Here is a 17,739-nt window from a genome sequence, read left to right on the forward strand (position 1 = left end):
AAACTCTGTGTTAAGCTCATGACAGGGTCTGATTGGACCTGTCCCTGTTTCAGCCTTTGAATCTCTTCATTCCCCATATCACTAATTAAACCCTGTTTTTCTCTGCTAATGGACCGTGTTGACTCCTCTCTTAACCCTGGGCTGAGGGCGATTGTAACCTGATAGTCTGATGTTTGGCATATCAGTTCACTACAGGAAACGCCACACACTGCTCTATTTGTTTCTTAAACTGTGTGTGACTTGTTTTGAAATTCCTTATACATGTTTGAGATTTTATGCTGTACAAGGATTTGTGTGTGTAGGATAGTCACATTATTAATGCCATACATGCTTTAATCTGGTTTAGTGTATATAATTATAGTGAACATTTGTGTTTACGCTAAAGGTGTGCAAGGAAAAGCATCGCTTTGAGAAACTGATGGACTACTTCCGCTGTGAAGAGGGAAACATTGATTTCATGGTAGGGGAGGAGCTTCACTTAATGGTATCTTATGGCACATCACCGTCGTTCGTCTTCATAATCTGTGACATGTGTTTCCATCTCAGGTGGCCTGCATGCAATTCATCAACATTGTGGTCCATTCTGTGGAGGACATGAATTTCCGTGTGCATTTGCAGTATGAATTCACAAAACTTGGCCTGGATGATTTCCTAGAGGTGGGGCATCAAAGTTACATCTAAAATCACTTTCCATATATGCTTGACACAATCACCTAAGGTAGTTCCTTCAACCAAGATGCACAAAGAAGGGCAACTCCAGTATAAAACTCCTACTCTTTGTGTTGTAAGCAGCTGTAGGCCCAGAGGAACAGAAACAAAATCGATCCTGTTCTGATCTCATTTGAATTGGATACTTTCTGTAATTACTTGCCTGCTTATTTCATAACTGTTTGGCTTCTGTGTTGGACAGAAATCCAAGCATACAGAGAGCGATAAGCTGTCGGTGCAGATTCAGGCCTACCTAGACAATGTGTTTGACGTCGGGGGACTGTTGGAGGATGCAGAGACTAAGAATGTGGCGCTGGAGAAAGTAGAGGAGCTGGAGGAGCATCTGTCTCATGTAAGAACGAACACACTTAGCAACAGCGCCATCACTGGCTGCATTACACCGATGGATGTCAGCTCGAAATCGAGTATTCGCTACATAGAATATGATCGACAGTACTAATGGTAATCTATATGATGTCCAAACTGAAGGAAGCTTTTTAAGTCTGTGTACGATTCATTGCATTCCCCGCTGAAAGCGATGAAAATAACTTTAGTTTAACTTCCTGATCTGGATGTTTTTAACCACAGCAGAGTGATGGTGCATTTGACATAATGCGTCATCTACATTAGAGGTGGTGACTCTCTGGGATGGTCAAGGGTCGCTAAGCCCAGAGATTGCTCGGCGTCGAGGAGAGGAGAGAATAACAAGAATTTCCCTAATATTTCTGATGTTTGTTACAGCTTATTCAAAACTGAAAGTGATACCACCATATATTCTGCTCCCATCCGCTATTGGTCAGAAATAAAAAGAAAGAAACAGAGAGAGAGAGAGAGAGAGAGAGAGAGAGAGAGAGAGAGAACGAGAGAACAGCAACTGTGGCAGTTACGGGATTGCTATCCAGAGTGGTGTTTCCAGTGATCAATACTCTTGCTCCTTATGCTTTTCTCTCTACCCTTCTCAACCCACTCCACTTCTCTTTTCTTGCTTCATCATGCTTTCCCTGTCTTCCATGGTTTGGACCAGGTCACGGAGAAGCTTCTAGATGTTGAGAATGAGACGGTGATGAAAGTTGCAGAGCTGGAGAAGCAGCTACTGCAGAAAGACAAGGATCTGGCAGCCATTAAGGTATGACAATCCTCTAATCCTCTTTGTGTGCTCAGATATAATGGTTGTTTTTCATGGTCTTGAGTCCCTAATTAGACCACCATGCCTTTGTATTTTTTCTACCCACAAATATGTGACTAAATGTCAGTTAATCAGAGCTTTGATATACCACAGTGTTATGACCTGAATATATGTTTTGATCTGGCTTCACAAAATCAGAAAATTCCCTCCTGGTCAAAAACTGGCTAGATACAGTTAGTTCCAGCTGGTTGGATGTGTATCTCTTTCCAATGTGTCTTATTATGGTATGAACATTATTGAATTTATTGTGAGGTGCAGTCGGATTAGCGAACTGTAACCAGTGTGCTTAAATTTCAAGATATCTTACACATTATTGGCTGATATTTAGTTAAAAATTTGTTTCAACCAAACTTTGGCATATCATTGGGAGTGAGGTGTTTGAAATCCTCGCTGCCTGACAATCTGTATTTCTCTTTCCTGTTTTTCTTGGCCTCCATGTTGACAGGAGACATATGAGTCAACGAGCTCACAAGTGCACACACTCCGGAGAATGATCCAGGAGAAGGACGCCGCCTTCCAGCGGCACACCAACATCGAGAAGCGTTTGCTGGAACTGGAGCAGCAGGGCACCATCCGACTGCGCAAACAACCCGACGGAGACATCGCTATCGAGACCCCAGGAGGAAGCGTAGGCGGCCCTGGCAGGCCCATGGGCGGTGCTGCTCTTGGAGAAGCTGGCTTGGGGAACACCAGCATGGCTGGGAGTGGAGGCTTGGGCATAGTCTCACCTGCTACCATAGAAATGCCCGCTCCGCCTCCTCCACCTCCTCCTCCACCACCGGCTCCACCCCTGCCCCCTGCTACACGTACGGTGACAGGGGCAGGGGGTTGGAGGGAGGGGATAATGCTACAACCACGATCAACATGGTTAATTAAAATACATGGTTAACGACCCCAAATACTTAGGGTAGGCTGGAAGCCTTTTCAGCAGGAGAATAAGTTTAGAGATTTCTTTGGGTATGAATCACCACTGTATTAGTTGTGAGGATTCATTCAGGATTCATTTAGTAGGGTTTCACTTCTATGGGCAAATCACTGTAAGTTAATAATAATCAGTCAGCTACTAACTGTCTGCTGTTTTCATGCCTATCTGGCCAAAATTATAGGGAAAATTCAAGTGTTATAAAAATTGTGTAAACTATATTTGTGTAAACTAAATTATAATTAACCTATATTTTTGAACTCTACATAGGCATTTATGGATTCTTATAACAGTATCAATTCAGTCAATAACTGCATTTGTACTATTCATTATTATCTATATATACACTCACAATCTACTTTAACAAAAATAGGATTTATATGATCTATAGAACCGTATTTTTATACTGTGTTGAGAATAATATCTGGTTAACTAGATATTATTCTCAACACAGTATTATAACATGGCAGAGCGTAGTTCAGTGTGGAGATAGCAGTGTGTCAGGTTCGGAGCGCAGAAATAGAGGCGCACGCAGGGTAAACACAAAAGGATTAATGAACACACTCAATAGTAAAATCAAAAATGGCATCAAAAACAAGCCAGGTAGAAGTCTGTGGAAAGCAGGCAGAAGTCCAAAACCACAATCAAACATAAGTGCAAAGAACAATGGCTTGGAAACTCTAGACATAAGCTGAGGAAGACTTCACAAAGAGAGACTCACACGGGTATGTATAAATAGACAAAAACATTTAGGGATAACTAGACAAAGGTGAAACTAATAGACGAGGGAGTGGGAATAGACTGGAGGATTATGGGTAATGTAGTCCACATGAGGCATGCTCTAACCCTAAGACAGTATTGCTAGTACATTTACATGTCAGTGTAACTGTAGGGTTCAGAGTTCTCTGCCAGCCAGTACCATGCAACCTGACCAGTGAAGGGCTAGAGGATGGCTGACACAAATTATGCGAACATTGTAGCTATTTTTAAGTGGCCATTGAGTTCCAAATAAACAGGATGGTTTGGACAGAGCACCTTCATCAACTCTGCAAGCAAAATATTTATGAAAGTTCTAGAAAGTGAAACCAGTTTATATATGTTTTCTGAAGGTCTCATCTAGGAACAAGCTAAGCTTCAGTTTTTCAGTTATTTTTTAGATATAACCGTACATCAATAAATTTGGCTGTCCTTAGACTCAGTAGCGAGTTATGCAATACTCTGCTGAACAGCTACAGTTCAAGAGCTTCTCACAGAGCAGCCTGTGTCCAGCCTCTAGCTACAGGAACGGGAAAAGGGTCGGAAACCTCCTTCGGACTCACAAGTGCAAAGCCAGTCTGCCATGGAAACAGCTGTGTTGGTGGTCATGTTAACATGACCTTTGGCAATACTGTCTGACTGTCCTGTCTGGCCATGTTTAAGTTTGGTGTCTGATGAATGATATACTAGCTCATCAGAGTATGACTGTGACATCTGCTTTACAGGAGACTGTCCACCTCCACCACCCTTGGCTCCTCCGCTTTCTGACATGTCCCCGTCGGTCATCCTCAGTGTTGGCCTATCAGGTGAGCCAACCTTTTGGTCTTGGTGCTGTGTGGTTTCACACCAGGCATTATTCATGGGAGTGAGGTTGGCCTGCACAATTTCTCACTGTTTTCCCCTGCAAAGATTTTCCAGGATTTATAATTTTTTCCTACAATTTGTTCTAACTGCATCTTTCTGCAAGTGCCATTCATATTACACAGATGTAACTAGTGGTTTCGTCTAGAACTGAGAGTGTGCTACTGGGTTGGAGCCTTTATACATAAGACAGGGTGGAAATTTCATTAGTGACTGCAGGGTTAACAGTGATGCACTTAAATCCCTTTATAATAACCTAGTAATCTCTTTAATAATTATAAATATCTAGCAATCCGTATTAAGAAGCCCATCAAGACCAAGTTTCGGTTGCCTGTGTTCAACTGGACAGCACTTAAACCCAACCAGATCAATGGCACTGTCTTCAATGAGCTCGATGATGAGCGAGTGCTTGAGGTGGGTTCCACTGCAGCCATAGATTGAATACAGCCAGAGATATAACATTAGCAGGATCACAACTCACAGATCAGTCAATTCCATTTCACTTCATTTTCTGCAAGTTTTGATTGAAGACAGAAGATGAAACACTGTACTTGTTCACAAAACATACATAGATATTTATGGATGCTTCCATACTGAACACTGTCAGTTCAGTGAATAACTTCATTTGGACCATTCATAGATATTTTATATGATATACACTCATCAGCTACTTTAATAAAATCCCTACAGTGTACATTGTCTTACATATACATGCATTTTATAAGACAGAAGATGAAAGTGGCCATTATGATGCCTGTTCTTAAAACTACTGGATACCACATAAAGGTCTCACACTACATTTTAAATCTCATAGAATCTGCCGATGTGTGTTGTGTTGGTATGAGTAGGAGCTGGACATGGAGAAGTTTGAGGAACTCTTCAAGACTAGAGCTCAGGGTGCCATGGTGGATCTGTCCTGCACAAAGAGCAAAGCCTCTATTAAGGTTGCTAACAAAGTTCAGCTGCTGGATGCAAACCGCTCCAAGAACCTGGCTATTACCCTGCGCAAGGCCAGCAAGAGCACAGAGGAGATCTGCAAAGCTATCCAGACGTGAGCAGCATTTATCCTCTGGTCTCTTACTCTGTGGGGAGTCTAAAACAGCCTGAAGCTCTTTCGTAGCTGGTGGAGAAACTCAGATGGGCTAAATCAATGGGGTGGTCAGTTAGTGTTGGATCATCACATGGGTTGTCACTGGAAGAATCTTGGTGTTTTAATTTTTTCTTTATTTCATTAAAACAGAGGTTCACAACTTTGTTTTATAAGAAAGATCTAAAAACATTATCAGAAGTGCATGCATACGGATATAATGATACAAAAGTGCAAATACTTACATGCAACTGCACTTACGTGCACAACTCTTGAATTCTAAATTTTCTGTTGTCAGCGTTGTCCTTCCTCACCCAGACAGTGCGGGCCAGCGGAACTCATGCACAGGCTGCTGTTTGCAGGTTTGACCTGAAGGCCCTGCCGGTGGACTTTGTGGAGTGCCTGATGCGTTTCCTGCCCACGGAGGCGGAGAGCAAGCTCTTGCGACAGTACGAGCGGGAGAGGCGGCCCCTGGAGCAGCTGGCCGAGGAGGACCGCTTCATGCTCCTCTTTAGCAAGATTGAGCGGCTCACGCAGAGGATGAGCATCATCACCTTCGTCGGGAACTTCGCCGACAACATCTCTATGCTGACCCCGGTGAGCAGACCAGATCCGGCGCTGATCTGGGTTGAGCTCGGGGAGATGCTTGGCCATTGCTTTCATAGATGTACAGGATTTTGCGTGTTGGTGGGTGGATTGTCATATTTTTGTTTTCTGCAGCAACTCAATGCTGTCATTGCCGCGTCAGCCTCGGTGAAGTCCTCCCCAAAGCTAAAAAGATTGCTCGAGGTAGGCAGCTGTGTTTACGTCACTCTTCACCAGTCCAGCCTAGATTTAGTTCTCATCAATACTTGAGAATGTTCTTTAAGTATCATATGTACTAGAAATACAGAGATTTGTTTGATCTTCTATTCCTTGTTTCTTTGTTCAGATCATTTTGGCACTGGGAAACTACATGAACAGCAGTAAAAGAGGATGCGTTTATGGATTCAAACTTCAGAGTTTGGATCTGGTACGGTAGAAGCGATAGGGGATAATGTGCTCTCTAGATGTCCTGCTGGCCCTCTCCGTATCCTTTATCCTTTATCCCTGAGCTGCTGTCCTCTGCTCACTCTCCCTCAGCTGTTGGACACCAAGTCTACTGACCGCAAGATGACGTTGCTTCACTACATCGCCCTGATAGTAAAGGAGAAGTACCCGGAGCTCACCAACTTCTACAACGAGTTGCACTTTGTAGACAAAGCTGCTGCTGGCAAGTATTGCCTTTAGTTAAAAAAATGTCATTTATGTAGTGCCTTTCTTGCTTTATTAAGGCCACTCTTCAGCACCAGCCTGGTGGTGTACGCCTTGCTTATTGTGCATGCCCGTATACAGTCTCTCTGGAGAACGTGTTGCTGGACATTAAGGAATTGGGCAAAAGCATGGAGCTGATCAGGAGAGAGTGTAGTCTGCATGACCACGCTGTCCTCAAGGGCTTCCTACAGACCAGTGACCCTCAGCTGGAAAAGCTGCAGAAAGACGCCAAGACTGCCGAGGTGAGTCTGCACGCATGCAAACACACACGCGCGCACACACACACACACGTGCACACACACACACAGGCTAAGTTTTTCTTCAGACCAGTGAATGCTTTGAGACAGCATTTCTCCGTTAAGACTGACATTCGAGTTGTATGGCTTATTGAGAGACAGACATTTCATGAAAAGCCCTAAATCTGCCATCATGCTTTTTTCCCCAATGCAGGAGGCCTTCAGCGCGGTGGTGATGTACTTTGGCGAGAGTCCCAAGACCACTCCTCCATCCGTCTTTTTCCCTGTGTTTGTGCGCTTCATCAAGGCCTACAAGGTCTGTGAAGCTCCACTTCCCTCACGGCAACTCTGTGTCTGTGTGTGTGTGTGTGTGTGTGTGTGTGTGTGTGTGTGTGTGTGTGTGTGTGTATATATATATATATAAGGTGGGGTGAATTAGTGTAGGGTGTACGCACGTGTGTCTACAAAATGATTCATTCCATGCTCAGCCTAGCAAGAACAACAGGCTGCAAATAGCACATAATGTTGTCAGTGATGAGGCACAATGCAGATCCTAATTGTGTGTTCTGGTTTTAATCACTGTTATTGTAAGCTGGCCCATTCACAGTGTAGTAGAAAGATGTGAGAGTGTGAGCTTGGGGAGGAGCCTTGTGGGGTGAATAACAGGAAGAGGCAGCTGGACTTAGCTCAGAGCACTCCCTGTGTTTAGGCTGGGTTCAGGCCCTCTCTACAGTGACCCGGACACACACACATGCACACACCTCTTCCTCACATTGTCCTTCACTTGGATTTATATGCCAGCATGAGGAAACAGGCAGACTCACGATCTGTGTTTTGATTGTGTGTGTGTGTGTGTGTTCCTGGATGTTCTGTTTTAAGTATTGCCTGCGTATATTGTAATAACTGAAAATATCAGAGCATTTCTTCTGTAATTTGTATGTGTGTGTCTGCGCAGGATGCTGTTGAGGAGAACGAACAGAGGAAGAAGCAAGAGGAAGCCATGCGGGTGAAATTGCTTGCTCAGGAGGCCAAACAGCATGAGCCCAAGGTATGACCCCGCTGACCTCTAGCATTCAAACAGGCTCTCTGGACACGCTAAAGCACATCCTTTAGTTTCTGCAAGAGGTCCTAAACCTATTTCTCCAGGTGTACATGTGCATGTAATGTGGTGTCTGTCTTTGGCTGTATGATAGTGTATGTATCTGTGTATTATATGATTAGTGACTACATTAGTGACTGCATGTGTCTAGCTGACTCGCCAGGTGCAGACTTGGGTTTGTGTGTGTGTGTGTGTGTGTGTGTGTGTGTGTGTGTAATGTTTTTGTATGTAATATAACCATTGACCACCTACATCCATGTCCATCTATCTCTGCAGTTGCAGGTGCGTTTGTATGTATGGTGTAGCAAGTGAATGTATGATGGTGTGTGATTGTGATGTGATGGATGACCACACACACACATTCCTGCCTCATTACGTGCAGGAATGTGTCTGTGTATGTATGGTCTTGAAATTGAATATGATATTGTGTGATGTGATGAGTGACCGACCACACACACACACACACACACACACACACACACACACACACACACACACACACACACACCCCTGTCTCGATGCAGGTACAGGCCCAGAAGAAGAGGCAACAGCAGCATGAACTCATAGCTGAGCTGAGACGCAGACAGGCCAAAGACCACCGGCCTGTCTATGAGGGCAAGGATGGTGCAATCGAAGACATCATCACAGGTGGGACATGCAAGGCTTAAACTACAACTCCCATCAGCCCCGGGACCAGGATTACTGTGGTGTTGCGCTGCTCCTCAAGACAGCAGTACACCATCTGTTACGTTACCCAGGGTCCTCTGCGACACGTGTCAGATAAGCACTACTTACACTGAAACAATTCAGTATAACTACAGTCTCAGGGAAGCTGCATTTTGAAGCCATACACATTTCATTAAGAGCCAAAGATGTTTAGGATGGTCGTGAACCTTCTCCTGGTCTCCTGTCACTGCAGTCACAAGGGAAGATGGAATTAATCTTTATTAATGCTTTTGTTTAAATACATGCATTTAATACATACTTGCATTTAATGCATTTTATGTCCATGTCCAATCTCTAAATATGCATAACATTATTAAAAGATCCATTTTCCTATGAATGTAAGATTTAAGGATTACGAAGGCGAACTAATACATAGCAAGCAGTACTAGTTAAGGTCCATTTCCTAGACACAGATTAGGCTTTCTTGTGGACTTAATCCCAATGCTAGTGGGTGTTTTACATTTAGGATCAAATTAAGTTTAGGATTAATCTTAATCTTTGTCTAAAGAACCAGTCAGTCATTCATGTATATTCTAAAGGCACTACCTCACAAAATCTCTACAAGCCAAAGAACCTTTAGCCTCATTTAAACCACAGATTTCTAATTTATTTATAAATACATTTTATTCAGTTTTATAAGTTAACATATTGGCTGTGCTCTACTTTGTGTTAAGCACCTATTATGGAAAACTCAAGTGTAAATCCTAACTGTTTTACCACTGAAGGTGAATTGTTTGTGCGTAAGGAGGTGGTCTTGCTAGGGGTAGATAGTTCCATGACGTAGGCTATAACGTTGTTCTCTCTGACCTCCCTCCCTGCCTCCCTCAGCGCTGAAGAGTGTGCCCTTCACGGCCCGCACGGCCAAGCGTGGCTCGCGCTTCTTCTGCGACACCAACCTGTACGACGAGTCCAACTGCTAGCCCCCCTTCGATCTCCCTCCCAAAAATGAGTCTCACTGACACAGGTTGTCCCGTTCTCTTACGCGTCCCACCCCCCGACTCTGCATGCCACTGGACGATTGCACGAACTTCTCGTTACTCCACAGAGCAACACTTCTTTACTAACCTGCGGTTTTCTGTATCAAACGATACTGATCTCTGGTCATTTGTTGCTTGCCATGCCCCGAATGCATGGAGTTTAAACGGACAGGGAAGAACTGATCCTGGAGCAGCAGTCGGAGATGGTCGATACACGCGAGCTCCTCAGGAGCGTGGGGATCTGACTCTGCTGGATCCTTGACCAGCCATAAGGAGTAATGCAACCCTTCCAAAGGGCCTCTGGCAAATGGACTACCGTGCTACCTCTGCCCCCAGAATGCTGCTTAATAACTATAGTAAAGACTTCATGGAAAATTGAAATCATTCATGATTGTTTACAACTCCTTGCAGAAGAAGCATCAGATCTGGGATGCTTAGGTTTCCTTTTTTTTGCACAGATATTCACCCAACTCTTCAGTCTTTTACTTCCTCTGTTCGTATGGGTGAACATCTATTCGCTAGTTGAGAATTGATGTTAGACATCAAAGACAAAGAACTAGTGCAGCAGTCCCATTTGCCATGTGTCACCCTTGAGGTTGGGACAGTGTAATGGTCCTTATGATGTTGAAATTCACTAGTTTGAACTTTTCTAACATGCTAGTTTTATTTCCCCCCCATCTGATGGTTTCTCCTGCCTTTCCAGCAGAGCAGAGGATTGAGCTGAGTAGATATGGGCCTTTACTAAACGGAGGGTAAGAGGGGGAGCGCGGGGCTGCACCTTGCTTTGCTCCCGTCTGCCATGTTGCCCAGGCGACAGTACGGCTCTTCAGCTGGTGCTGCATGCCAAAGCCAGATCTGCTTTGCAGCGTATGTTGTTCAGTATGTCTGTATTTGAAGGCCTTTTTTGGATGCTTGAATAAGACGTTCAGTCAATTGCTTTGCATATGGCTAAATATTACCCTCGTGCATAGCAGTGGAACTGTGTACGCATACAGGCTGATATGTCTGCTTTCTTCTGAGGGTAAGTCCAGGTAAATTATATATGCACTAGAAGTCATCTTCAGTGAAGGCATTAAGCCCAAAGCTTGTGAAATTTTGAGAAGAAAAAAAAACAAAAACAAAAAACCAAAAAATTGAAGTGCCATTCTAAGACATTTAGAAGGGCTAGACAAGCTCTTCCTTTCTGGTCGTTTGTCCCTGTTGCATGGAATGCTCTGTGAGCACTGTGATCGGCTAACCTGTCTGCTGTGTCTGCACTGTTATATTGCTCATGACTATGGCCTGCATGCAAAACTGGTGTTCAGCAAATTCTGCAGAGGACTTCAGTAGATGTAGTATTTCTTTGGAATAGTGCAGGAATAGTCTCTAGTTTTATTTAACTCTCTTTGGACGCCTCCTAAGACCTTGCTGATCACTTCATCTGCCATTTCAAACATTATATATATATATATGTTATTAATGTTACTTAAATGTTTTGATAGTTTTGTCTAAGTGATTGTAGTCTTGTGTCTGTGTCTGACCTGACAGCATGAGTCAGTGCAGGGCTGTGAGTAGATATTCCAAATCATTAAAACAGCCTCTTAGATAGAACATTCTAAATTACGCAGGGAATAAACTACGATTGTAATTGAGAAGTGTGAGCAGGGAGTAATGCAGCGTCTGTGGTCCCGATTCCCGAGTGTTCCCTGTGCTAACTCCTTTCCCTTCCCCACTCACAGATCTCCGAAGCCAGCCCTTCCTGCGAGCTGACGCGGTGATCCGGAATGGGTGGAAGCGACCCTAAAGACTACTCCCACCCTCACCCTCTCCCAGTCTCCCCGCTTGCCTCCGATGTGGCGCCTCCCTGCGACTTACAGTGACTGAGTGTAGGCTGGGACCAAACCAAACATTTTAAGGTGCAGGGGAGTCCTTATTTATTCACGGAAATTATTTTTTGGGTGCTACACTGGACGCTCTCTCTCAACAAAAGTATAAAAGCCCAGACGGTGATGTGCCACCTTTTCCTCAGGCATGCACAAGAACACGACACACACACACCCACACACACACAATCCCAAATAGCATCTGTGTGCTGGAGCATCGGGAAAAGGAAGAAGGCACTTACTGAAGAGCTGAGAGGAAGACGAGCTGCCGTCACACGCGTGACCTTCATGACCCTGAAGAGCCTGCCAGCACCCTCTGTTAACATGGGGCTTCCTCACACTGAGCAACCACACAGAAGAACTCTTACCGAGGGAGACGCAGCGTCAAGACCTTGACGCGTAGTGCCAGCCACTCCAACAAGAGCTTTTATTTCCTTTCATTTCTCTATAGATAACTACATAGCCACATGATTATTGAGTGTTTGGGGATACCGATTGTGAAAAGCTAGTCAGACCAAACCTCTTGCTTCATCGTTTGGAAGTATCTTTTTATTGAGACAGTATTATTTGCTTAAATATTTAGCCAATGTAAATGCAATGTTTTTTATATCTTTTTTTGTGTGTGTTGGGGATATAAAATCCACTTAAAATCTGTAAATAGACAATTATCCAAAATTGCAGTGCTTTGTAAGAATAACTTTATTCTACACGTCATTGCTGTTCAGGCCATTATATTGTAATAGGTGTCTAGTTTTCTATGTGCCTTGTATTTACAGTGCTCTGTAAACTGTTGACTGCTAACATTTCATATTAAGCCGACGTGAGTTCTAGCCGACTGTACATATACCATTTTAATGACTCAATATTTGCATAACCTGTCTTTGATGAACACGCTCCTGAATTAACCGAGACTCAGCCAGGTGACAGAGGCTATTTACAGACATACACAGGTGCATGGGGGCATTTCTTAAATGAATATGAAAATATATACACATGTAAATGGGTAGGTAGCAAAATGGAGAATACATCAAAGTAATTGGTCAAATGCTATATTCACTATACAGTTGATTAAAAATTAGCTCTGATCCCTCTCAATGTCTTCTGTTAAGGAGGTGAAGGAAAAAGGTCTGACTATTGTATACTTTTATATTTGGAGCCCTGCTGGGTTCTGTCGAGTGATTTGCCTTGCACTAGCCTTCAAAAAGCCATGATGGTGCTAGTGAGACTATGCACCATTGGATTACACAAACGGACACGTCACTGTAACAGCACACTACATATCACCTTTATGTTCTAGAAGGAAAATGTTTGTGTACAACACTAGGCTTTTTGCTATTTTTATATATTCCCTCAAATGGTGTACATTGTTTTACAGAAATGAATATTGTATGAGGATGACGGTGTTGTGTCAAGGTAACGGCCACTCAATGAAATACTGCACCAGTGTCCTGGTCGTTCCATTTGTGAAAAGAAGCACAAATAAAATTTTAACGTTCCAGATTGCAACTCTGTGTCAACATTCACTTCTGCAACCATTTCATTAAGAGGATAACGATCCTACCAGGTAGAACTGGGACACAAGCTTAAAGCCGTTAGCAGCCCCTGCTTCCTGTCTGTGTCCCATCATACACTTCGAGATGGCAGACGTGGAGCATGGCACAGAATCAGAAATCACATTTCTTTTCTGTACACACCAATTTTATTTTGTAATTATAAGATCTGTTACTTTCTGTAGTTTATGAAGTTCTCCAGCAAAAAAATAGTGAAACATTGCTCTCCAAAAGAAGGGCTGAGCCACCATGCATTTCTACTATAAAAAGCAGTTTAATTATTCTGTATATATCAAAAGAAAAACAGAGTTAAACCAAATCAACAGGAGTACAGTGATGGCTGTAGAGTTGTGGGAAAGCAGCTGTGGTTTATGACTGTGGTCTAAAATCATAAAGAATTACATCTGATGGTACAACGAAGCGCATGGCATGTTGAGATCAGGATGATGGGTGGAGAGTGTGGGGGACGAGATCAGGCTGTTGGGTGGAGAGTGTGGGGGACGAGATCAGGCTGTTGGGTGGAGAGTGTGGGGGACGAGATCAGGCTGTTGGGTGGAGAGTGTGGGGGACGAGATCAGGCTGTTGGGTGGAGAGTGTTGAGGACGAGATCAGGCTGTTGGGTGGACAGTGTGGGGGACGAGATCAGGCTGTTGGGTGGAGATTGGAGGACGAGATCAGGCTGTTGGGTGGAGAGTGTGGGGGACGAGATCAGGCTGTTGGGTGGAGAGTGTGGGGGACGAGATCAGGCTGTTGGGTGGAGAGTGTGGGGGACGAGATCAGGCTGTTGGGTGGAGAGTGTGGGGGACGAGATCAGGCTGTTGGGTGGAGAGTGTGGGGGACGAGATCAGGCTGTTGGGTGGAGAGTGTGGGGGACGAGATCAGGCTGTTGGGTGGAGAGTGTGGAGGACGAGATCAGGCTGTTGGGTGGAGAGTGTTGAGGACGAGATCAGGCTGTTGGGTGGAGAGTGTGGAGGACGAGATCAGGCTGTTGGGTGGAGAGTGTGGAGGACGAGATCAGGCTGTTGGGTGGAGAGTGTGGAGGACGAGATCAGGCTGTTTGGTGGACACTGTGGGTGCGGTGATCAGGACACCGGGTGGACACTGTGGGTGCGGTGATCAGGACACCAGGTGGACACTGATCGTGAGCATTTCAGTTTACATGCAGCGGCCTGCAGCAGGCATGGCTGGTCAACTCCACCGGAAGCAGTGGGACTTGAGGCACGTTTGCCACGGGACGAGCTCCTCTGGAGGTTTGGCAGACAACGAAGTCACTAGCAGAGTGGCAGTGGAACAGGGTAGGAGAGCAACACAAGTCCAGTGACCAAACACACACACACACACACACACACACACACAAAACATGCAAACACACACTAGAATGCACTTACACTGAGCTTTAAAATCAAATTTATATGACATCACAGGATTAAAAAAAATAAAATATTAATTGAAGTTCCAACTGAAGTGGTATGCAACAGTTCTCCCTTGAAATCCCACTGAAAGAGACAAAACTTGACAATAAACTTCCATTTTTTTCTTTCATCCTCGTGGTCCCAGACCTCCTAGAAGACACGGCATCGGGGGAGACCTGAACACTGTTCATCATACCATCAAACTATCGAGTTCCTTTGGACATCTCAACTGTAGATATTTTTACATTCTCACACAAAAGATACAACTCTGGAAACAATTTTGGAATGTTGACTTCTACTGTTCATCATTATTCGTTTGTGGATTAACAGCCATCACCTCACTCATGACATTCTTGTTTCAGGGTGGACATCTCTTTAGCCTCTAAAACCATCACATTAACCAGACTGCTGTACAACTGTCTGCATGTATTCCTGGGTACATTTTTCAAGACACTTGTTAAAATGATGTATATATGTAAATATATATATATAAAATCAATCTGTGCAAGGAGTAAGACATTATAATTCTAGTTTACACACATGCATTCATGAACCCGCACGCACGCACGCACGCACGCGCCTCTCCTCCAGCAGTACCAATACACATACTGGAACATGGACCAATCTGGCCTCAGCACTCTTCATGACCCTTCTTCTCTCCCTTATTGGTTCACTGACGACGACAACAAAATAAACTCGCCTATTTCCTTTTCCTATAGAACCATGTATTCTATACAATTCATACAAAAAAAGAATTTCAAAGTTACTGTTGTTGGCATCTCATTTAGCACAGAGGTAGAGGCTACAATGGTGGGCAGAGACAAGGTTGCTAGGTGATTAATGGTTAAAAAAAAAAAAAAAAAGGTATAGAAAAATGTTTTCTTTTTGACTGGAAGGATTTCTCAAAGAATAAAATATAATACTGCAATCACATACAAAAGTAGTCCTTCATTTTTTGTTTAGTTTTTTTTTTTTACATTTTGTACAGTGTTCTCTTCTCTTGTTGCTTTTCTTCCGATGTGTAATGGCCTGGGATGGACAGTGGGTGGGCCCAAGGCTGTGTGGGTGGGCAGGGCTCGGGGTGGATCTACGCCAGCGGGTCGCTCATCTCCTCATCCCCTGCAGACAGCAGTTCCTTCTTCTCGTCCGTGCTGCCCAAGGAGTTGCGGCTGTTGTGGGCGCCCATGTACAGCGTGGCGTACACTGGGTTGGTGAAGTTCGTAGGCTGCGGACGCACACGAGCATAGGTCAGCGAGTAAGGAGAGAGCAAAGATTAAACAGCCACCGAGCAACAGGGATAATAACATGCTGTAAAGTGTTGGTAAAGCCCCTCTAACTGCACACACACAATTGGAAAGTATTCCAATTAATATAATCTGGAAGTGTGCTGAAGAGCTTTCGGTTTAGCCGGGGATCGGGCCACAGCGCAGTGCCGGGGCAAGAAGGCGGCGACGTGTTGTGAGAAACTGAATGGCTGGCCCAAACATCTCGTTAACAGAGGAAGATGTTCACAAAGGTGCTCAGGGCTTGTTCAGTAAAGAGGAAGATGGCCATCCCGTTTCAGAAATCAGCGTAAATCGTATACAGTTATACATTAACATTAATGTATTTGTTCGGTAAAAAGGTGGACCTACAAAACATTCCATTCTGAATAGTACAAAAGTATGAAAAAAATATAGAAAAGTATGTTCGCAGTGAACTCCACATGTCTCGGCACCTTTGGCACTACGTTGTTTCAGTCATTTGAACTGTGTATTCAGGCTTCAATCTCACATGCAGGTATTCTTCATGCGCTCATGACATGGAGCGGATCCAGTTACAGCTGACATGAATCTGTGTGATGTGAGATGTTCACCTTGTCTGGGTCCAAGGCAAAATCTGAGTCTAGCAGCTCTCCTGCGTCATCATCAGGCTCCCCCTCATAGATCTTATACGCAGGGTTCCCAATCTCCACATTCATGGCCCCATTGGTCATCCTCTGGTGCTGGAAACCCTTCGCGCTGTGAACACACACAAGCACAGAACAATCAGTTCCCGTTTAAGATGACAGCACAAATTCACCAGACAGTCGTGGCACAGGAATGCGCATACACAGTACCGGAGTCAAGCTGCTCACAGACACACACAGCTGGCATCTGATATACATCTGTATGCATCTACATATATATCTCTGATCACACAAAGGAAGACACACACATCCAAACTCCATGGCGCTTTGGAGAAGCATCCAGTAGCTTTCGAGCAGACATTGCCAGCAAACGTATCCACGCCGCAGGCTCAGAAAGCTGGATATCCACAGGACACAACCCACCACAGTCCACGAGCCACACCACGCAAACAGAATGCAACCGTCCACTCACAAACATATCCACATACGGACGCGTGTTGGGGGGTGGGTGGGGGGAGGGGTGGGGCTTAGACAGGAGGGCACAACCCGCACCCTGCACCCAATCAGCTGATCTATTTTCGCTGCCACTCAATAGATCCCTGAGTTCTAATTGTCCGTGTAGACGACACGGTAAAACCACAGCACAAGGACAGGCAGGACGGAGAGAAACGGAGGAGAGAAAGACACAAGGATGGATGGATGGAGGTATGAGGGAGAGGAGAGGAAGGATGAAGATACACAAGAGCCTGTCATGAGATAGTCAGAGTTACCGCAAGCGTCTGGAGCTAGGTTTGGCCCGCCTCAAAGACCTGGGAGACAGAGACACACAGTTACCCCCACACATGCACAGAACGACACACAGTTACCCCCACACACGCACAAAACGACACACAGTTACCCCCCCACACGCACAAAACGACACACAGTTACCCCCCCACACGCACAAAACGACACACAGTTACCCCCCCCACACGCACAAAACGACACAGTTACCCCCCCCACACGCACAAAACGACACAGTTACCCCCCCCACACGCACAAAACGACACAGTTACCCCCCCCACACGCACAAAACGACAGTTATCCCCCCCCACACGCACAGAACGGCAGTTACCCCCTCACACGCACAGAACGACAGTTACCCACCCACACGCACAGAACGACACACAGTTACCC

At 44.8% G+C, this 17,739-nt stretch overlaps 2 protein-coding genes across 10 annotated transcripts in view; one reads left to right on the plus strand and one right to left on the minus strand.

Annotated features, from left to right (window-relative positions):
• The window catches only part of fmnl3 (formin-like 3), a 32,364-nt gene extending 19,145 nt beyond the window's left edge, over positions 1–13,219 (plus strand). For 2 of the 6 annotated variants that reach the window (XM_035521175.2, XM_035521180.2), the window contains 18 exons: positions 386–460; positions 547–657; positions 911–1,060; positions 1,733–1,834; positions 2,340–2,700; positions 4,298–4,378; positions 4,723–4,847; positions 5,282–5,484; positions 5,883–6,117; positions 6,241–6,309; positions 6,452–6,532; positions 6,643–6,772; positions 6,895–7,055; positions 7,264–7,365; positions 8,005–8,097; positions 8,673–8,796; positions 9,703–9,838; positions 11,570–13,219. In XM_035521175.2, the coding sequence (XP_035377068.1) occupies positions 386–460; positions 547–657; positions 911–1,060; positions 1,733–1,834; positions 2,340–2,700; positions 4,298–4,378; positions 4,723–4,847; positions 5,282–5,484; positions 5,883–6,117; positions 6,241–6,309; positions 6,452–6,532; positions 6,643–6,772; positions 6,895–7,055; positions 7,264–7,365; positions 8,005–8,097; positions 8,673–8,796; positions 9,703–9,794 (2,295 nt within the window). In that variant the 3' untranslated portion in view covers positions 9,795–9,838; positions 11,570–13,219. Of the gene's footprint in view, positions 1–385; positions 461–546; positions 658–910; positions 1,061–1,732; positions 1,835–2,339; positions 2,701–4,297; positions 4,379–4,722; positions 4,848–5,281; positions 5,485–5,882; positions 6,118–6,240; positions 6,310–6,451; positions 6,533–6,642; positions 6,773–6,894; positions 7,056–7,263; positions 7,366–8,004; positions 8,098–8,672; positions 8,797–9,702; positions 10,604–11,569 lie in introns of all 6 variants that reach the window. The other 4 variants (XR_004775468.2, XM_035521176.2, XM_035521178.2 and 1 more) reach the window with 4 other exon arrangements.
• A 294-nt stretch (positions 13,220–13,513) lies between these two features.
• lrp1ab (low density lipoprotein receptor-related protein 1Ab) overlaps positions 13,514–17,739 on the minus strand; it is a 91,292-nt gene continuing 87,066 nt past the window's right edge. For all 4 annotated transcript variants that reach the window (XM_081703925.1, XM_081703924.1, XM_081703926.1 and 1 more), the window contains 2 exons: positions 16,531–16,675; positions 13,514–15,900 (listed from right to left, as the gene is read on the minus strand). In XM_081703925.1, coding sequence (XP_081560051.1) covers positions 15,763–15,900; positions 16,531–16,675 — 283 coding nt within the window. In that variant the 3' untranslated portion in view covers positions 13,514–15,762. The remainder of the gene's footprint in view (positions 15,901–16,530; positions 16,676–17,739) is intronic.

Source organism: Electrophorus electricus, chromosome 21, assembly GCF_041902795.1.
Source record: "Electrophorus electricus isolate QZ-2024a chromosome 21, ASM4190279v1, whole genome shotgun sequence".
NCBI lineage: Eukaryota > Metazoa > Chordata > Actinopteri > Gymnotiformes > Gymnotidae > Electrophorus > Electrophorus electricus.